This window comes from Chinchilla lanigera, unplaced genomic scaffold (assembly GCF_000276665.1).
Source record: "Chinchilla lanigera isolate Chin_1 unplaced genomic scaffold, ChiLan1.0 scaffold00057, whole genome shotgun sequence".
NCBI classification, from domain to species: Eukaryota; Metazoa; Chordata; class Mammalia; order Rodentia; family Chinchillidae; genus Chinchilla; species Chinchilla lanigera.
This window is the reverse complement of record NW_004955458.1, coordinates 1828039-1849761: the sequence shown is the minus strand read 5'-3', so window position 1 is coordinate 1849761 and position 21723 is coordinate 1828039. Positions and strand designations below refer to the sequence as shown.

Sequence of the window (21723 nt, the reverse complement as noted above, 5' to 3'; positions counted from 1 at the left end):
CCAAACGAGGCAGGCTGGTAAGGAGACTGGGTTACTCCAAGGCGAGGTTTGATCCAGTCACTACAGGAACATCGCGGGCAGATGGAGGGGAAAGAGCACCCTGAAGAAGGAATGCTGCGAAGCTCAGGAAGTAGCAAGCAACTCACAGCGGTAAGCGAGGACGCGCACAATGGGGAGGGCTGAGAAGTCTGGACTTCATCTTGTGGGTAAAGACTTGCAAGTACAGAGTTAGCAGAGCTCTGGGAGACACCGCCAGCGTTAGTGTGGACGGACTGAGGAAGCGACAGCCTGGAAGCCATAAGAGGAGTGAAAAACTACTACGCTAGCCCAGCCTAGAGGGGACGGTGGCCTCAAAATGACAGTGGCTTAGGAAATCAGCCTGCAGAGCTGAAATCTTCCCAGCGGATTCACTGTGAATGTTCTCATCTGTCCTTGTCTTGTGCCCCAGCCCCCTGGGCTACAGGTAGGGAGACGGATGTTGAGAGGGGGAAATTTGGAGGAAGGAGAGGTGGGAGGCAGCCCAAGACAAACTTCTTTCACTTCACCATCTTGCCTGAGGAGAGCGGTGTGGAGTAACCGGAGCACAGCTGCCAGCACCCTGGGGCTCTCCTCTCCCGGAGGGGGAGGACCCATGCCAGCTGGGACACAACAGTGTTCTCTCTGCTCTACAGGCCAGACCTTCCCCTCCGTGGGACCCCATATGCCTGGCAAGCATGTTTGCTGCAAAAGGCAGGAGGCTCAGTCTCGGGTTGTGGCAGCCCTCTCCTGCCTAGAGACAATCGAGAAGCAGATGTTTCATTGAGATCATCAAAACCTCCAGCTGGAGGAGGACAGAGAAGATCAACTAGTTCAGTTCCCAGGCTGAGGCCCAGGATCCAAGTCCTAGACACAGCCCCCACCTGCTCTCCACATGCCTCCTTAGGCAGCCCACGCCTCCACTTGCCTCCTAGGTCCCGGATGAGGAGTTAGACTGACGTGGTTCTAATGCACCCAGATATGTGACTCTACGATCACCTCACTTGTGCGAATATGAGTTTCTTTGTTCAATGAACAATCTCTGTGACCATGATGAGTTATATCTCATGTGAACAAACAGAGGACAGTTTGTCAGCCTCCTGTCACCACCTCATTCCTTCATTCCTGTTCCGTTGGGGAGTTTTGTGTGGCCCTTCCTTGATTCATCCACCAACTAATATTTTCTGAGCACCTACTATGTGCCAGCTACTTTTGAGGTGCTAGAAAAACAATCATAAGATATAATACCAGCCGTCACGGAAATTTGGCTCTTCTGGGGGTAAAAGATATTAAGTAAATCACCACATGTATAAAAGTAAAAGTATCTCAGTAGTGAGCACCACAAAGGAAGGTCACTCACACCAGGAAGTTAATCTAAAGCCCTACAGGGACAGAGCCTGGGGCCGGCCCCAGGCTAGGGAGAAGGCTGGGGGCCTTACTTTCCCGTTAACTAGCTTCCCAGAAACTCCAGTTCCCAAAATCGAATGCGTTCATACTGGGGGACTCTGGAAGGGAAACCTGGTGTTCCCAGGTCCAATCCTGAACCAGTTTTCCCCGAAGCCCATCCCTACCCCAAAATAAATAAAGCCCCTGCCAGGCTGCCTGCTCAGCAGCTCTAAATAGCCTCCCCAGGAAAACTGATCCTGCTCCTGCTCTGCCATGGAAGTCTTCGCTCTCCTGCTGCTGGCCAGCCTGGCCTCCACCTCTCTCTCCATCCTTCACGGTGAGTGTGGCCTCCTGCCCTCTCCCCACCCCCCAGAGGTCAAGGTCCTTTGTTAACCTTATAATGTGCTATGCAGAGGAGTAGGAGATGGACAATGAAAAGTCCACAGCTTGGATGACTGAGGGATAGAGGCAGGGAGCAAGGATACTGGAGCCCAGAAATCCTACAGCCCAGAAAGCCTAAGGCTGGGACTAGAGGGCCCAAACTAGACCCAAATCAGGGCAGACTAGAGTCAACAGAAGTTCCCATTAGATCATACTTCTCCATGCTGGGCAACACAATTAGAGCCACTACACTTCTCTGGACCAACCCTGCCTCCCTCTGCATAGTGAGGGCAAAATCACACACACATGCACCAGCTATTTAGTGAGCACTTACTTCATGGCAGACACACTTCTAGGGGTTTGGGATACACTAACAGAATAGACAAAGACCTCAGTCATCACTGAGATTCCAGCCTAACAGAAAGAAAAAGAAATAAAATAAAGCAATAAAATGTACCAAATAAATTCATAGTGTGTTCAAAATGCTGCCAAAAACAGAGGCAAGAGTAAGGGGGAAGCCATCATAGCTTTCCTCAGGATAGCCTGCCCTGTATCCTTCAGGGTGTACTTTTATCTTGCTTTTTCCTCTGTTACTTAGCCCAAGCTTGCTCCACAGAGCCAATTTCTCCCTCATGCTTCACTTTTCCTTCCTCTAATAAACTCTGCCACCTTTCAAAAAAAAAATAATAATAAGGGGGATTGAGACTGCTGGGGCTGGGAAGGGTCAGGTGGTTACAGAGAAATGATCTCTAGATACTTCAACCTCTTCTGTTTCAGAGCCAGAAGATAAAATCCTTGTAAAGACTCAGCACACAGTTGCTAGTAAGTATCATGCTAGCGTCCTTTAGAATAAATGAGTGATAAACTAGGTGTGATGGTGCATGCCTGCAATCCCAGCATTTGGAAGCCTGAGTCAAGAGGATCGCAGTGAGTCCAAGACCAGTCTTGGCTACATGGTGAGTTCAAGGCCAACCTGGACTACACAGAGAGAGACCTTGTCTCAAAAAGAACTCAAGAAAAAAAAAAAAGTCAGTGGAACTAAAAGATTGTCCAGTAAATGATGAATTCACTACCTGGAGAAGAAGCAGAGCAAAGACAGGCCTCCTTGGCCTCCTTGGCCTTAACGCTTCCTGCTGCACTAACTAGCCAAGATTCAGGGACCAGGAACCATTTGAACAGCACTCATGCTGGGTGGTCATTGGGGGACCGTCCCTCCCGCCAAGTGCCAGCAGATAAAGAGTTTCAGCTCACCCCGAGGCAAAGACACTGAGGAGCTCATTGCTTCCAGGCCCCAACACCACAGCCCCAAAACCATGAACGTTTCTGGATTCTACTTTGTAGATTATCTGTAGATTATTCATAGACGATCTGTAGATGTGGTTTCATCTCAGGCTAGCTTCCCTTAATTTACCTGGGAGAAAACAGAGAAAAAAAGTGCAAATAATCCTAGAATTCTGAGGAAAAGGATTAATATCATTGAGTTCTTTTCCTGTGAACCAGACAATGGAACTGGGATTTGCAAAATTCATCTCTTTTGACTGAGTGACTGGATTCGCTGGGGGGAAGCAGAATTCCCAATCAGTGGTACTCAAAATCAAGTATGCGTCTATAGGGTCCTCACAGATTTAGAGTCTGGAGATGGACCTCAATCCTACTTGTATGTTAACTAGGCAAAGACCCATGATACAGCACTGGCTGACTGCTTCTCACCTGACACTTTCTCTGCCCCTCGTCTCTTCCATCTCTCTGGTCACAGCTACCCAGTTCGTTCCTCCCCAACAGCCCAGGAAGGACCACGCCTCCAATGAGGACCTTTCTAAGGAGTCTTTCATCTCCAGAGAAAAGATGATTGCTGAAGAGAATGTGGAGATAAAACCCATCGGGCAAAACAGTCAAGATTCCGTGCATCCTCGCCCCATCCTCCAAGAAGAGAGTTTCGGAAACGCCATTCTTCAGTCAGAAGAGACCACCGAACTCACTCCCAGAGCTGGTAAGAGCCAGGGAGGAGGGAAGCAGCTGAGGGGATATTAAGAAGAAAAAGGCAGGGGTAAAGCTACTTTGGGTGGAAGTTGCTGGGGTTAGGAGGAGGAAAGATGCTGTAGGGGAACAAGAATTAAATGGAAATAAAGCCTGGCACGGTGACTCACAACTGTAATTCAAGGACTCTGGGAGCCTGAGGTAGGAGGATTGTAAATTAGAGTCCAGACTGGGAAATTTAGCAAGACTCTGTGTCAAAATAAACCAAAAATAAATAGAAAGAAAAATTTTAAAAAGACTGGGGCTAGTAGCTCAGGGCCGTGGCTTTGGCTCAATCCCCAGTATGAGACAGAGACAGAGAGAGAGATTCAACATAAATGAAGTCAAACAACCCACTGCCAGCTCTGTGGAAGGCTGTCACTGGAGCCCAGGGAGATGAGGGAACCAGCCCTAACTTGATATTTCTCTCCCAAAATTCCCCAGCAACCACCTCCGAGAGAAAAATGGCCAAGCTCAGCCATAAAATCGAGAAGAATCTGGACAAAATCCAGAAGAATCTGGACGAAATCATGACACTCACGACAATTCACGGACAATTTGAAAAGCTTAATCCCTAACACCCTAATGACAAGAGGCCCTAAATCCCAAACTGGGCCCCGGGAGGTGCCTACCTACCTCTGTCCATCCCAACCACCACCTCTCAAATTTGTGCATTAAAGAGCTGCAATCCAAACCCAGATCTATGGAGGCTTTGTGGGCCCGATAAAGGAGGCAAGACACCCCTACTCTGCTAGGACTCTTCTTTAGCTCCTCTAACACTTTAAGTTTAAACGGTCCTGCTCTTCAGCTCACAGGCCTGTTTATTTCCTCATCCCAAGACATCCTTTGCAAAGACCGGACCCTCCTCACCCCCCTCCGCCTCCTCAACGCGACACAGTCCCTCCTCACCCTCTGCAGTCTGCTTTTCCCACCCACCAGCCTGCTGCTCCTGCTGTCCCAAAATCCACAGGCAACAACAAGCCCTGTGGCTGCTTCTCAGTCCTGAATCTCTGCACTGCCTCTGTAGAGCTGAACACAGCTAGCTCTTCTAGAATCTTCTCCTCACTGGCTTTCCAGCACACTACACTTTGCTGATTCTCCTAGTACATTTTGGGGCTGTGCATTGCATACTTCCAGGGTCACATACTGGAGCATCTTGTCTTCTCTCTAAACCTCTTTCTCTACACCCCTACACCCTCATCTTCCAAGACCACGCAGGGTACGTGGCTTCCATTTGCCACTCAGCTGATATCCACTAAGTGCTTACCACATGCCAGACCCGTTACCCCGTATGTGCTAATCCCCCGCAGCCCAGGGCAGCTTTCACCATCCAGGCGTGTGGAACTCGATGGATAAAGAAGAAAATGGGAGGATGAAAGTCTCTTTCTGTTTTTCAAATGCAGGGAAGGCTGCCCATTAAAGGGCGGGTAGAATGATGGGAATAAAGCGATCACTAATCTCTAGGGTCCTACCCCCAGGACACAAGAAAAAGGTGCTCAGGAGACCAACAGAGCAACCGACCCACCACCACAATGCAAGGCCAGCACTGCCCTGACCCAGGGAAATCTGGGCGAGCTGTGTGCAAGACTGGAGACAGATAAAATATCTGCTTTCCTCTTTTGCTTTCTCCTGGCATAAAAAGAGACCAACTGCCCACTGTCCCTTGCTTATGCTTCCCCCTCCCCAGTATAGGGATGCGCAGCTCCACCAAAACTATCTCCCAAACAAGATGGAAAATTCCACTGAGTCTCTCTCTAAGCTATAGCTTGAGACATGGGGAAAAAATTCTGGCCAATGTAACAGACATGATGGAGTTCAGAAAGAAATTGGAGAGGAAGTTTCTCAAGAGAAATAGATTAGAGAAATTGAAATGTCTTGGAGATTAAGACATCCTAGACTAGACAGCCTTCTGACCCTCACTCCATTCCAACTAATACAGAAAATAGCACAAGGCTTGTTGACCAACGGGGATCAAAGGACCCACCTTAACAATGGCTAGACACATGTACCAGTAAATTCAAAATGCAGGGCTTCCTATTACAACTGGACAGGAGACCTCGGGCTAATGGGGCTTTCCCCAGTCTCCCCACTCTGCCCCCCTCTGACTCACTGAATGAACAGAGACAGAGCTGGAGAAGCCATTGCCAGGCTCGAGGTCCTAAGATTATCTCCTCTCCCCGGGGAGGCGTCAGGAAGGAATGGAAAGGTAGGCTGGAAAGTACTCCCGCCAGCCTGCTCCTTTGTCAGGCAGGGACATGCAGAAAGGACAGTCCCCAACACAGAGTAGCTTTCCCTTTTCTCAATGTTTTGGGCTTAAGAAGTGGGCCACAGGTGAGGCAGGAGGAGTGGGACAGAGAAGCCCAGCAAGGCATCACAGCAGTCTCCCACTTTGCTGTCTGTAACTGGGTATGTGACCGCATGACCCGCTGATTTATACACTCCCGTTATGTGACAGGCCCCACTTCCAATGCTTCACACCTACTGACTCATTTAAGCTCTCAAAAACAGAAAGCCGTTACCCCCACTTCCAGATGAATGGCTGTCATCGCTCGTCTTTGGGTCCTCCTGAAATCTGCGGGGTGGCCAGGTGACTCTTGGCCCCCAACACCTTTGAACTGGATCAAAGGAGGACACAATTCCACTCCAAACGGCGCTCTAAACTGCTTCCTCTATCCGAGCAGCTGGGTCACATTGCTCAGTACAGCAGCTCACCTGAGGGAGCACTACATGAAATTATAAAATATCACTTCAACACCAGCAACCAAAAGCAGCCCTGAATTTGAACAGAAACCCCTTCCTAATTTCAAAAATAACAAGAGAACAACAGTGAAATCCACTTTTCAATTCAAATGCAAGGAGACGGAAGCTCAAAAGTCTTCTCCCCCCGAAAGGGGTGTGTTCCCCCTAGTATCTTCAAGATTGGCTTAATGCACCCCCAAATATTTCAGGGGTCCATCTTTTTTAACATCAGGGTAACTTGGGAGACGTGGAACACCGCGGCACCAGCTCCACACAAACAAAACTCAGAAATGCAAGCATGTTATCGGGTCCCAGACAATTCCATGCCCTAGTGCCTAGTGCATGCTTCTGTGTGTGTTTTGAGGGGTTTGTTTAGTTTTGTTTTGTTTTGTTTTGTTTTGTTTTGTTTTGTTTTGTTTTGTTTTAGTGAGAGGGATGGGGAAGGCTCCAGTCACATGTCCTCGTGTCACGGAGGACAGATATTCGGCCGTCATCTCAGGTATGCATGCCTCCAGGAAGGTCTCCAGCCGTCTTCCGCTGCTGCTTGCAAGCCTCAGCTCCTCTGCCCACGCTCTTCCTAAGGGGCAGCAGCAGCAGCAGCAGGCAGCTCACAGCAGCACAGGGGCCAGGGCTGTGTCTTGCTGAGCAAGCTGACCAGAAAAGGCAATGGCACCGCATCCCCGTGACCGTCTTCTCCTCAATTCCAAAAGATGGGCAGGGGCCCTGGAGCTCAGCAGGAGTCGCCTCGCTCCTGCCGGCAACGTTTCACACAGAAACCCCGTGGCATCTGAGAGAAGAGAAAGCCTTGACCCCCACCTGGCCAAGGTGCTCTCACAGCCATGTCAGCTCTGCAGAGTTCCCAGCACAGGCACTTAAGCCTCAAGCAGTAAAAGTCTCCAAGGAACAGGCTGCTTTGGGCATTAACCATTGGAGGGTGGGGCGTGCATGCTGTCTCTTCTGTTACCTTGTGATATTTAGAGATTTAAATTACTGCTCCCATTAGTCCCAGTTTAACTCAGCTGTGCCTACATCTATGTCTTTCGTACATGAACTTCCCCTACGGTGTGTTTCATCTTCTCAGTCACTGTGTAGCATGTTTCCTGGGAATGTTTCCCCGGGAAATACCCTCCCTTAAAAAGATTAACTGTGTCCCTCTGAAACTTCCCTCACTGTGCTCACAGCTTTGCCACTAAAACTGGCTTCCCTCGTACCTTGCAAGGGACTGTCTGCGGTGGGTCCTGGCTCCCTCTACCGGCCTCCTCCTATTTCGCATCATTGTTAGATAGCGAGGGTCCCATTCCTTCCTGGCATACTAATAGTCTTCTCTGCCCTGGTATTTGGGCATAGAAACATTTCCTCTTTCTTTTAATACTATCTCAAGCCTGAGCTGTAGGAAATAATTCCAGGGGCCCGTGATCAGACCATACCTTAAATCCCTCCATGATCCCTGCTGTGACCCTGCGTGAAGTTCAAAACAAAATAGGCAGCTAGGACCTGGGAAAGCCGACCTAGAGTTGCCAGCTACAGATTAGCATGTATAATCTGAAGCCAACATTTCACAGTCTGGTGCTCTAAACTCACATGCAATTGGGGTAATTTTCAGCTTCAGCTGCACTTAGCTACAGGTCAGAGTTGTCTTCAGGCCTTTGCCTGTTAACATCCATCTTATAGCCTGGGATATAGCTCAGTGGCACAGCGCCTGCCTGGCAAGTGTGAGGTCATGAGTTCAATTCCCTGTACCAAAAAAAAAAAAAAAAATCCATCATACAGAGTCCCCCAAGGCTAGTCTTCAAGTTCATCATCAGGTTCCAGGGAGACCTACCAGCATGCCATCCGTCCAGCCCACTGAGACCAGCCAACGGACCAGGTTCCCAGAGAATAGGCACAAAGAGGAAACAAAGCATCTGTTTCATGAAAGGCCAGACAAGAAAGAGCCAGACAACCTCCCGAATGCTATCTCCAAACCTGGGCTGGAGAAAGCCAAAAGCAGGCCCATGCCCTCCTCCTGCCTAAGCTACCAAGCAAGGGAGGAAACTGCAGATATCCCAGAAGAGAGGCAGGGGAGGGAAGTCCTGTGCAGTCTTGTGCTCTCGTGAGAGAGGGTGGGACAGCTAGGGACAAAGCCACTCAGGAACACGCTTGTTAACACATTAGCACCACCTCCTTGTGAAACATCACCTGACTAATAAGTGTTCCACTTCACCAGCTGTTATAGCATCTCACCCTGCAGGAGGGAGCAGTCACCAGCAGAGGACAGCTTTTCATCTTGCATTCGTTTTCTAACTACAAATTACCACAGACTAGCTTAAAACAACACAAATTTATTACCTTCAGTTCTGTAGCCCAGGCGCCCCAGTGGGTCTCACTGGGTTAAAATCACAGAGGTCGGCAGGGCCACATTCCTTTCTGGAGGCCCTCTGGGAGAATATGCTTCCTGGCCCTTTCCAGGTACAAGAGGTCAAGAGGCTGCCTGCATGCTTTGGCACACAGCCCCTTCCCGCCATATTCAAAGCCAGCAGCCTCCAGCCATGGCCTTCTCAGCCATCAATCCGGTTCTCTCTTCTGCCTCCTTCTAGATTTAAGGAAACTTCTGGGTCACCCGGGACAGTGGTGGTAAACTATGGTATGCATGTTGTTTTTCTTTTAAGACAAAGTATGTTAATATATGAGTTGTTTTTTCTAAACTAAAACCTCACTATTTGGGTTTCATTGCAGTGTTGACATTGTGCCATAAATAAGTAGGTTTGGGGCTGCAGCTTGGGCGTTTGTCTCTAAAAGGTTTGCCATCACTGATCTAGAATAACCTGCCTGTCTTCAGGCCAGCTGATTAGCACCCTCAACTCTCTCTGCAACCTTAATTCCCACCACCAGCGCAAGCTGACACACCCACAAATTCTGGTGATTAGGACACAGATACTTTTGATGCAGAGCCATTAATTATCCTGCTCCCACCCATCTCCTGCTCCCATGAGATTGCCACCACCTTAAACCACAGAAATCAGTTGCCCCAAACCCTCAAACCAAGCAGGCACTGAGATCTACACTTTGCCGTGATCCCTCTTACGTGGATGTGAGCTCCCCAGTCCCTGCTGTTACACCTCTTGGGTTGATCTCAGTCATCACCAGGACCAAGCCGAAGCCCCCAGGGATCTGTACTGTTCACCCCCACAGCCGCTTAGCCCTGCCACCCCTGGTCCTGCCCAAACCCCTGCCCCGTCTCTCCGCCTCAAACCCTTCGTGGCTCCTTCTGCTGAGCTGTTGTCAGAAAATCCTTGATAGCCCCAATGCCTTGCTGAGTGTTCCATCACTTAATCTTATATAACATTTTAAGACGCCCTGAGATTCCACAGCGTCTGCAGCCCTCTCAAGTGAAAGCGGCTTATTCCTTCAACCACTACTTATCTCAGATCCAAAAGGGGGAGGAAGTATCCTCCTTGTTCCCATCTTGTCTTTCCTCCAAAAGTTCCCCTCTTCTGAAGCTCAGGACAGGCTGCCCCTCCTCGCAGCCCCTCTCTCTCATCTACTAATGGCCTCGGTGCCCAGTCTTCCCCTCCCCCTTGCCCGTTGTCACTCCTGAGGAGGTTCAACATTCACACAGATAGGGGCTGGGGATTTAGCTCAGCAGCAAAGCGCTTGCCTGGCAAGCTCAAGGTCGTGAGTTCGGTTCCCGCTACCGGAGAAAAACAAACAAACAAAAAAAATTCACGCAGATGACCTCTCACATTCGCTCTGGCTTCTCAGCCTTGACCTTTGTATTTCAGATGACACTGCGCACACATAGCCTCCAAAACCCCAAACTCAACGCCCCCACCATCTGTCTACAACCCTCTGTCCTCTCATCTCCATTTCTCTGGGAGCCCGGTTGCAACAGAACTTTGACCTAATCGTGATTTCCAATTCACTGACCCTGCCATTTTCTCCACAAGCTAATGAGTGCGTGTCTCAGTTTCCAGGGCCATGTGGCTAGGAGTTGGCCAGTATGGTATGAGCAAATATTTGGGAAAGTTATGACTGCTGCTCCTGACAGAAAAGGAACATGGACGTCCTTTCTTTCTCCTTTCTAAATCCTTCCCACTGACTGGAAAGAGATAAAGAGGTGGCAGCCGGAATAGCCATCTTAAGCCGGTAACTAGCAGGCACCTAGTTAAAAAGAAAGAGTAAGGAGACAGGAGGTTCTTTCTGAGTATTGTGGAGCCAGCGTGTTACTCCTGCTTAACGTTCACTCATTTTCTTCCATGGTATTATGACCTTGCTAACTGCACCCAAACTGGTACCTGAATATCCGTGTCCACCTCCTCATCCTAGCTTATTGACTATCATCCCCATGGACACCACTTCCCAAGCCAAAAACCTAGTTTATCTCGATTTCTCTTTCCCCACCCCCAATACATCAACAAGGCTACAGACTGTCTCCAACATACACCCCGGCTCCACCCTCTCTCCCCTCTCCCTGGCCACCACAGTGGTCCAGCCACCATTGCTTATCACCCGGATTTAACGGCTTCCTGACCGACTGCTCTGGTTCCACTCTTCCTGTCCCGATCCATCCTTCACTCGGCACGCGGACAAGTGATCTTTCAGATCATGACAGCCTGTCTGCCAGCTAAAACCCTTAGGTGGTGCCTGGAAGAAATGAAACAGAGAGAGAGAGAGAGAGAGAGAGAGAGAGAGAGAGAGAGAGACTTGCAGCAAGGCCGGGTTTTATTTAAGGTAAAGAGGTGAGAGGGGCTGCTGGCTCCCAAGTGCCGGAGCAGCAACCCTCTTACAGCGGGAGGAGTTTACACAGGGTAACCGGGGTAGCAGAGAGTGAGGAAGCTGGAAAGTAACTATTCTTGGATCAGATCATCTATCTCAGTCCGCGGCCAGTAGTCCGACTCCTACTTGCACAAGGGTCATTATGCTACTGAAGCCAAGGGCCTCCTGCCCTGGAATGCTCTGTTCTATAAACAGGACGCAGGCCAGGCCAGTTAACGAGAGGCGCTGGTACTGTTACAAGGCTGGGAGAACGTGGAGAAGGGTCAGAACCCATGGGAGGATGTTGTTTGGACTTTTCCTTTCAGGGTCCACTTGCACATCAGATAAAACCCAAACTTCTACCACGCACGGCTGGCTCCTGTACGCCCCCAGCCCCATCTCAGTGCGGTCTCCTGCCCAATACGCTGCGGCCATGCCACCTTCCTCCCTGGTGCTCAGACGCAGCACATCTTTCCCAGCTCAAGGCTTTTGTCCTTCTGTGCCTTCTGCTGTTCACACAGCTGCCTCCCTATCACTGTGCAGGTCTCATGCTGTCTTCTAGAGAGAGCTTCGCTACCTTCCCTGTTCAGCCCGCCCCCATCTACCCGCCCCCACTTCCTTCTGTCACCGCACCCTTACGTGCCTCTCACGGTACTTACAGGCCCCGAACTTGCTTATACGCTTACTTACTTGCATATGTAATTCTGACCTCACAAAACTGTGTGCTCCATGGAACTGGGAAACTTATTGAACATTATTTTTCACTGTTTCCTTTCCAGATGCTTGAACTGTAAGTATTGGGCAAAGAACTGGAGTTCTATGGATAAATCTGAATTCACGGGTGAACTGAATAAATGAATGCACGGGTGATGACGTCAGCAGCTCATTTCCTAAAAAACAGCAAACAAGGAACAGAGGGAAGCTAGAAAGGGAGACTCGGGCACTCACGGCCTGTGGGGAAGGACGCAAGGTGAACCCGGGCACCAGGAAAGGCAGCAGATAAGAGCCTCCCTCTCCCGGAGGAGCTGGGAAGAAAAGGATCCTGGGAAGGGCTGAGAAGCCTTCTTCCTCAGAATCCCGTTCTCTCCTCCAGCCTCTGCAGGACTGCTGTGGAGATGAGGAGGCTGCCTTCCCCAAGAACCCGGCACAGTGTCATGAATGAGGAAGCCTGACACGTCTCAGGAAGGCTTCTCACCGCGTGCACAGGGAGGGGGGCTTGATTCCTACCTCTCACAGGTCTGGGGGCAGGGTCTTATCCCAGCACACAGTCCCACATCACCCCCAAATTTCCTCCAGAATATGGTGGCAGGAGGGAACAGCCCCTCCCCTAAGGTGAGGAGACAGGACAGCTCAGGCCTAGACTAGCAAAGCACGGATCTTTCCACAGCTGGCTCCTCCTCCCTTGCCCTCCAGGGCTCCTTCTCTTTTAAGTGGGCTCCCAGAGCCTTTGACCCACAGGCCCCGCTGCACAATTGCAGGACACCAGGATCCAAAGCACCGAGAGAGAAAGCACCCCCTGACGCCTCTGCTCTGCCACTTGTAGCAACAGAGCTCTCTTGGTACCTTGGTCTCTCTGCCTCTGGTGACCCTGCTGGAGCCTGCACGCTCCCAGCCAGCCTGAATCTCCCTCCCCAAACTTGCGTCCCTAGCTCAGCCTGGTGCGGCAGCACAGGTAAGTTCTCCCTCCCATGTGACAGCCTTTGAAATCTTCGAAGACAATTACCATTCCAATAATAGATGTGACCACTTGACAAGCTCTTACTAAGAACTGCGCTGAGAATTTTATATACATGATCTCAGCCAATACCTGAGGTATTACCAGGGTATAGAAATTGTGGTTCCCCGGCTGGGGGTTTAGCTCAGCGGCACAGCGCCTGCCTGGCAAGCGCAAGGTCGTGAGTTCGACCCCCGGTAACAACAACAACAACAAAAAATTGTGGTTCCCATTCCACAGATAAGGAAATAAACTCAGAGAAATAAAGCAACCACCGAGCCACCGGGGTACTAGAAGACCAGGGCTTGTCCCAGGGGCCTGTCTGACTCCATCCAAAGCCCACGCCCTCTTCCCTCTGCTACGCCAAGCACCACAGGGTGTCATGCCCCCTCAGCTGTGTCTTCTCCACCCACTAAACAACATCAAATACTCCTGCTTTTCTTCTCTGAGAAACTTAAACTGTCATCTCCCCACCCCCCATTTTCTCCCAGAACCCCTCAGCCCCCAATCACAGCCCCAACAACACCTGGTGCTGCCCTCCCTCCGTCTCTGTTATATTTCACCTCCCCCACCCCCCAGGAATGCGTCAGTCTGTCTTCCTCTTATTCTCACATCCCTCTCCCCAACGTCCTACTCATCCTTAAAAAAAAAGAAAGAAAGAAAGGAGAGAAGAAGGGAGGGAGGGAGGGTGGGAGGGAGGGTGGGGGGAAGGGGGAAAGGGAGGAAAGAAGGAAGCCTAACTCTAACTTGCCCTCCTCTGCAGAGCCTTCCTGGTTCCCTCCAGCTGCTCTTTCCCCCGTGCTCCCAAAGCCCTGATTTCTGCCTCTGCACAAGCAGTTGGGGTTCCTCAGCTCAGTGTTCTGGGCTCTCCCTCCCCAAACAGGCTTCTCTGGTGAGAGTGTACTTTCACCTCTACACCCACTACAGTGGAGGTGCTTTTAGGTGGCAGGGTACAAAGCAGATTGATTCCTTTTTGATACTTCAACTGGAAGAACAGTGCAGAAATCCAGGAAGCAGTGTCAACTTTCAGGGAACCTGCTGAGTATCAGGAGAGCTGAGTCCCCAGCACTTTGGGGGCATCTGGCCTTGAATGGAGACTGAATCTGGAGATTGAATAAAACAGTTCAGCACTAATGAGTCCAAGAAAGAAAACAGGGCTTGAAGCAGGGTCTGCCGCCCTCTGGTGGCCATTGTACTTCTGGGCTCTCTCCTTTGTGTCCTCTCCATCCAAGAGAAGTTGCTGGCATAGACTTAAAGCCTGACACCCATCTCCGCTGGCACAGTTGTAACCACCCTTGTTGCACTTATAAAAAGAAATTTAAATTTCAAGTAAGTATCAAGACACAATAGATGGCCAGGTGTGATGGCACACACCTGTAATCCCAGCACTCAGGAAGCTGAGGCAGGAGTATCGTTGCAAGTTTGAGACCAGCCTGGGCTACGAAGTGAGCTCAAGGCCAGCTTGAACTGCATAGCAAGATCCTGTCTCAAAGAAGACACACAAAAAAAAGTGAGGCACCCAATCATATAAAAAAGTTCAAAGGAAGTTTATAAGAACTAATTTCTCTCTTTCTTTCTTTCTTTCTTTCTTTCCTGATTTTTTGAGACAGAGCCTTGCCATTGTAGTTCAGGCTGACTTTGAACTCACTATGAGCTCAAGCTGGACTCGAATTTGCAGTGATCCTCCTGCCTCAGCCTCCCAAGGGCTGGGATTACAGGTGGGCAAACACTAGTTTCTGACCTCCTTCAGCCAAATCAAAGACATGAAAAGAGGTCGTAGTACAGAGGGGAGGTGGATTTTGTGAGAAGGGAATGGATAGAAAAAGGGAAGGAAAGAGGGGCCTACCCTGTTAGCAGACTTCACAGGAGAGATTACCCCAAGGGCTGGGCATCAGGCCCTAGCACAGGGAGCAGAGTGCTCTGGAGTCTGGATGCTAACTGAAGTTCAGAAGGGGAGAGGACTGAACTGAGGACCTGCCACCTGGGCAGCTTGGCAGACACCCTGCACACCCAGCGTCAGCCTGCAGGACAGAAAGGTGTGTGGGCCCCCAGGAGAGGGAGAGAGGTGCACTCCTGGGTCCAACTTGGGCCCTGTCCAGTAGGAACCTCGAGGGTCAGCTAAAGAGGAGTCTCAAGCTCCTAGAACGAGGGGACACAGCCAAACGGGGCTGGCAAAGGAGCTCTGAAGAGCCAAGACCCTCTGAGAGAACGGTCACAGAGAGCACGGCCAGAGTCGGTCAGATGGTAGAGAAGGAGGCTGAGCACGGACCGAGGAATGGACGCAAGCCTGAGATACGGCTGCAGTCGGGGTCAGCGCCCCCACCACCCTGCAGCGCCCCCACCACCCTGCAGCACACACTCCCTGAAGCTCACCTGAGAGGACAGCAGAGGGAGCGGGCAGAGGCCTGAAGGCAGGAAAAGCTTGACAGAGAGACGGACACCACCTCGCACTCCTTTCCTGAAGCAGGCAGGTTCCTCCGAGGCAGGGCCTAGCAGGCTGGAGAAATGGCTCCATTTCAGGACTTGAGTCCTATATTTGTGAATGGAGACCATGCCTATCTGAGAGTAACGAGCAACGTAAGCAGGATTTCCTGGGTTCCCACCCAGGAGCAAAGAAAAAATTACCTTGCCAGCCCACCCACCCCTGTAAAGTGTAAACGACGGTAAGAAACAAAAAAAAAAGTCATGAAATAAAAATGTACTTGGGTTGTGTAATCGAATGCAAATTTATTTTCAATTATAGCAAGTTGTGGTGATACATGTTACAGGTTACAAAAAAAAAAAAAAACCCTCCACTGGGACTGAGTTGCCCTTCAGAGCCCCTCTGCGGTCTCTCCTCCCACCTGGAACCCTGCTGCTCCCTGCCCCCTCACCCCCAATATCGCGTCCCCCACACCTGCCTCCTAAGAGTCAGCTCAACTGCACTCAAAGGTCCTGACCATCTCCTCCCCCTCTTGGGGACAGGAGAGACTGGGTGCCGTGGGCCTCCTGTGCCAGCTCTAGCGCAGTCCCTGAGCATCCTGGGACATGTGCCCTCTCCCTGCCCCGTCAGGCCCTATCACTATCCATCCTGAGGTGAACAGTGTCCCCCACAAGTACATGTTCTCCCAGAACCTCGGACTACAGAACTAGGGTCTTTACTGATGTAATTAAGGATCTCAAGAAGAAATTGTCCTTGATGTCGGGTGGGCCCGAAATCCAAGGACTGCTGCCCCAGGAAGAAGAGAGGGCCCTGAGAGACGCACGGGAGGAGGAACGTTGTGTGATCCATCCCAAGTTACCGCGTCACGCTGCCATAAGCCACGGAAGAGGCAAAGAAGCACTCTTGCCCAGAGCCGAAGACCCTGCTGCTTCCTTGATTTTGGACCTCTGGCCTCCAGTACTATGAGAAAATAAATCGCTACTGTTTAAGCCACCAAGTTCATGGTACTTTGGGACAGCAGGAAACCATCGCACCCTAATCCGCCCTGTCCCTCTGGCCATAGCAGCAGCCAATGGCCAACCACTGCCAAGCAGAATGTGAGCGCTGGCCGGGTCTGGGGCCGTGAGCCTGCCAAGCCCAGGACTGTGGAGCTATTACTTTCAAATGACCCCTCCTCCAGCCACACTCCTCTGCCAAGCAGCCCCAGGAGAAAACCTGGCATCTGCTCCCAGGCCACCTACAACAACAAGTCCAGAACCCAGGGGGTCCTTCCCCTCTGGCTCCTGATAACTTACCCTTACCCTGTCCTGTAGCTGGGGAATTTTCCATCCTTCCACCCCCAAGTCAAAGTCATTAGATTTAATCATTAACAGGGCGGGTGTTAATTAGCAGGGCAGGGTGTTGGCCCCTGCTGACTAGGACACAGCTGGACATCAAGAATGCTGATCCCACCAGGGTGGGAGGAGCAGAAGCCCGCTGACCAGAGGCAGGGGTGCCCCCTGCAGACACCTTCCTCTCAGATTCTGAATGCAGTGAAATTCCCAGCTTCAGCCCTGCTTTTTTAAGAGCCAAAGGAAGCAGCATATGCAAGCGTTTAAGGGTGCTCAGTACTTTGGAGGCATTACCTCATCCCACTCCTCACTATATATAATAGAGATGGTGCCTATTGTTAAGCCAGTTTTAAGGCAGAGGAAATTGAGGCTCAGTGAGGTTAAACAGACAGATTAGACAACTGTGTCCAAGGTCACAGAGCTACCAGGTAGCAGAGACCCTGCAGAGGAGCTGGGGTAGAGGAGCAGCAGCAGGTCTGAGAGGCCTCAGGTCACACTGATCCCCTTCCTCCTCCCTGCTGCCCTTACCCCATAACATCCTGTACTTTCACTTCTGCCATACTCCTGGCTGATCATCACTTGGCTACCCCATCACTCCCCTGGCTCCTGCTAGGCTGAAAGCTGTCAGTAGATAGAAATTGTATCTGTTGTGTGTTCCACTGTATCCCCAGCACTTAGCATAAACCCTGGCACGTAGGAATACCCAATATTTGTTGAAAGAGTAAATTCAAGCTGTTAGAGGGTTGGGAACGGAGAGAGCTGGCTAGAGGCGACTTAGGGATTGGAACTTCTAAGTTGTTGGTGACCAGAGGGTACAAACGAATTTCAAGACGTCTTCTGGTCCATGTCCTGCTTCAGGCCCCGTCACTGCCCTGCCATAGCCACCAAACCCGGCATTCTGGGGAAAGGAATGACACAGTTCATCCTCAGGAGAGCTTGCTGATCTCTAAATCTCTTCTACCTCAAAGCAGTGGTTTGGCCAGGTGTGGTGGCACACACCTGTAATCCCAGCACTTGGGAGGCTGAGGCAGGAGGATTGCCATGAATTCAAGGTCACCCTGGGCTACATAGTGAGTCCAAGTTCAGCCTAAAATGCATAATGAGACCCTGTCTCAAAAAACCAAAAACAGAAACAAAAAACCAGTCGTTTGGGGGTTGGTGAAGAAGCAAAGCCCTTTGGAAATTAGCACCCGCTCAGTTTGAAGCAGCAGCGATGGCCCCATTCCCAAGAGTGCCAGCCGCAGGGGGTTGTACTCAAGCCTGGCAGAATTGCAGTGACGGGCTTTCTCACAGGCAAACAGCCCTTACCCACTGGTCTTTCGATTTACCATGAGAGGCCACGCATCTCTCTTGATGGAGCTTCTGGGGCTCACAGAAAGTCCTGCAATTTCTCTATCTGAGACGCCTTTCCAAACGGCCTGGGAGCCCTGTGGGACACACAGCTCCACTGCAGGAAAACGAACCTTCTTTCACGTCAGGACCTGCTCTCTGCCTGACCACCCTCCTTCGTCCCCAGGCTTGGTGCCTAAAGAGTGTCATTTGCAAGAAGCAAAATGCAAAGCTGTATTCCCTGCGAGGATTTTTCAGAGCATATGCCGCAAGTTTTGAGATGATTCCAAAAGAGTTTCCAGAAATGTCGGAGAAACAGCAGCACATTGGAATGAGCATATGGCTTCCTGGGGGACCACTTGGAAGGGGTCATTGCTCCTTTGGGGTTTAAAAGCAGCCTCTAGCCCTACCTCGTCAGAATTGCATGTGCAAAAGTGTGCGAGCACCATGCATGCGCTGTGCAGGAGGAGCTTGCCTCTGCTATAGCGGCCAGGCCAAGAGAGATACAGAGAGAGAAGTAAGCTCCTTCCTCCTGGGTTCTAACCCTCATTCTGAGATTTCCTGGCTGTGCAGCTGGTACACCCTTAACTCATAGTAGAATATCAGAGGAGAAAGAAGCCTGCAGATCTCCCGGTCCCGTTCATTTCGGAAATGAGGAAACAGCTCAGTGTGGGACTCGGGGTGGGGGTGATCCCGCAGTCACCCAGGGAGTTGGTAGCAGAGGGAGGGACTGAACCTGGCCTCCCAAATCCCAACCCAGGTGGCCCACTTCAGCAGCACCTCTCTGCACCCACCTTAAGAAGTGCAGTCAATATACCAAGGCCCACCCACCCGCCTGGGTTATCAGGATTAATGAATAAAGCACAAGGAGGCTGATGGGGGTGAGGAGGTTGGAAAGCAAGAGCAGAAAGCGCCCAACTAAGAGCAGCCCCATTAACCCAGAGGCCAGCCCAGAGAGCAGGGCAGAGTGGGTGCTGTTACGTAACTGCATCACATCCCTGTAACCTTAAATATTCATGGGCCCAGAAGCATGCACAGAACAGCTGCTGCCGTGCGGCCTGGGCTGGGGCTGAGCGCACCCCATGTACAAATGCGAGCTGGTTTCCCAGAGCATACGGCAGACACCCTGCACCTCCCAGCTCTGTGTGTGAGCAACACACGCCTGCGTACACCCACGTGCCCAGCAGGCACTCACAGTTACTCACTCAGCTCTGGGCAAAAATAAAGGTCAGAAGCCAAGCATGGTGGTGCACGCCTGTAATCCCAGCAATTGGGAGGCTGAGGCAGGAGGATTGCTGTGAGTTTAAGGCCAACTTGGGCTACAAAGTGAGTTGCAGGCCAGCCTGAACTGCATGGTGAGACCCTGTCTCAAAAAGAAAACATAAATAAATAAAATAAAATAAAATAAAAGGTCAAAGTGACACATCCACACCTTCACAGACAGACGCACCCAGCCCACCTGAAACGAAGCGTACACTCAGCCACACTCCACTTTCCTGTTGCTCAACTGCTTCACCCACGTGCCAGGGTCCTCTCTTCCCTGTCCCTTTTCCCTCCCTCCTTGTTCTCTCCTCCTCTACCTCCACCCAGCTCCGGCTGCTCCCATGAGCCCTCTTCCCAGGAAGCCTTTCAGTGACCATCTCTCCAAGCCTGGGCGCTCTTGGTCCTTCTCCTAACGTAGTTTTCAGGACAAGGGAGTCTGAGAATCCAGGCCTTGGGCAGGTAACAGGAAGGGTGGGGTGAGCCTTTGGGAGGGATTTTCACGGCCAGACCAAAGTTTGAGGGAAAGAAGGGAACATGAAAGAGACCTCGGCAAGCGGGTGAGCCAGCAGGGGTAGGGGGATCTTCCCCCGAGAGCCTACAGAGGTGACTCCCAGTTCTGCAGTCCTGCCCTGAGGCGAGACATTAACAGCTGTCAATCAAGGGCCAGCTACCCTTATTCAGAGGACACTGATCCCCAGGAGGCAGGGACCATTCTGCAAATGGGACTGAGGCACAGGGAGAGGACCTTGAGGCCCCAGAGACACAGACGAGGGAATCCTATAGTCCATGGTCAGTTCCCAAGGCCCCATTGGAACAGGCTAGGGAAAAGGCTGGCTGAGAGGATGCTTTGGATCCTGCTCTGTGTTTGCGGGGGAATCACGAGTAGAACGCAGCAAGAGCCTGGGCTCTGAGAGGTCTGCCTCCCACCCCCACCTTTCCTTACACTGTTCACATTGGGAGTGAAGGGGACTGGGAAACCAGCCAGCTGTTTGGGGGCCCTCCAAGCGTGGGCTGGGTATAGGGAAGCCTTCCTAGAGCCCGAACAGCCATAATCCCGTACCAGTTAAAACACAGATGGGGGACTTACTGGCCAGGCCAGACTTCAGGGTCCACTGGGTCACTATAAGCACAGCCCAAGCCCTGAGAAAACTGAGCCTGCCCTATGTAAAGAGATCTGGCACGGGCAGCAGGCAGGAGAGGTTATTTTGGGAGGTAAGAGGGGAAGGGACCCTGTGAAGCTCAGACCAGGGTAGTAGGTAACATAGTGGGCAAGGGAGAGTTGAAGCCGACCTCTTGGAGGAGATGATTGTGAGCAGCACGGAGAGCCAGGCGTAAATCTATGAGGAACCTGCCAGGGGCCGGTGCACAGTTAAAAAGCACGGGCCCTCCTGGCCTGGCCCCTGGCCCTCTCCCAGCACGCCCTGTCCCTGCTCCTTTGCCTCTCCTTCCCCAAAGCTGTAACCAGCCCTGCTCCGCCCCAGGGCCCCAGCACCTCCCTCCCTTCTACCCAGGATCCCCAGCCCCCAGCACAAGGCACACCAGCTCCTGTGAATATCCTATCACCCTCGCTGGCTGTGCTGACTGACATCTTGATCCTACATCAAGCCAGTAAGTTCTTCGCATAGTCTAATTCCATGCCTCAGCTAAAACGGATCATTTTCCTTTTTCCGCCAGCAGTGAAACTAGAAACCAGCCCCAAGTGTAAACAAGCCACCCCACCACCAAAGGAGCTTCCCTCTCCGCCCCCCGGCGGCGCTCTCCCCCGTAAGCCTTTCGCCTACTTTAGAGTCCCCATAAATTTAGCAAGCTCAAAGTGAAATCTATTTCACAAGCATTACTGATTCCCCACCCCCATTATTCCTTCTGCCGAGACCCAGATGGTCCCTTCTCCCAAGCCCTCCACCCACTCCCTGGCACTTGAGGACAGCTTTCCCTCCGGAGACCCTGAGGCCACAGCTCCCCTTCCCTGCCCACCAGCGAACCCTGGACGGGTGTCCAGGCCCCGCACCCCCATTCCTGCTTTCTCCTCTGCTGCAAGGTTTTCCTTTCAAGGGAAAGTCCCTCTCCGAGTCTGACCATAATCTCTCTTGCTGCATGCCTAAATTTCCTTCCCATCGGTCCTCTACGTGGCCACCCCCGTCAGGTGAGACACGAAATTCTCCTCTTGCGTCTGCTGCCTCCTCTTCCGCAGCGACCCTCCACTTTGCCAGCCCCTAATCCCTGCCCCGGCTTAGAGAAGTTCTTGGTAACCGCGCCCTAACCCACTCCCTCCCAAAACTCCGAGGATACCTGGATATCCGCCCGGGCTGTGGACTGGCATCGTGACCCAGCCGCCTCCGGCTGGCCCGCCCGAGGGGCGGTGACCCCCGCGGCCCCGCGCAGCCACGACGGGG

General features: G+C 51.6%; 1 protein-coding gene and 1 long non-coding RNA gene across 2 annotated transcripts; one reads left to right on the top strand and one right to left on the bottom strand.

Moving 5' to 3' along the window:
• The first annotated feature begins 1521 nt into the window (after positions 1 to 1521).
• Positions 1522 to 8063, top strand: LOC102009019 (glycosylation-dependent cell adhesion molecule 1-like). Its single transcript, XM_005397231.2, has 4 exons — positions 1522 to 1738; positions 2560 to 2604; positions 3539 to 3772; positions 4243 to 8063. The coding sequence occupies exons 1-4, from the start codon at positions 1675 to 1677 to the stop codon at positions 4374 to 4376; spliced, it is 477 nt and encodes a 158-aa protein (XP_005397288.1). The 5' UTR covers positions 1522 to 1674; the 3' UTR covers positions 4377 to 8063.
• On the bottom strand, positions 2083 to 21717 carry LOC106149974. Its single transcript, XR_001236474.1, has 6 exons — positions 21620 to 21717; positions 15359 to 15482; positions 11962 to 12161; positions 11048 to 11160; positions 3034 to 3193; positions 2083 to 2196 (listed from the first exon to the last, which is right to left on the bottom strand). It is a non-coding gene; the product is annotated as an uncharacterized LOC106149974 (long non-coding RNA).
• Positions 21718 to 21723: the final 6 nt, after the last annotated feature.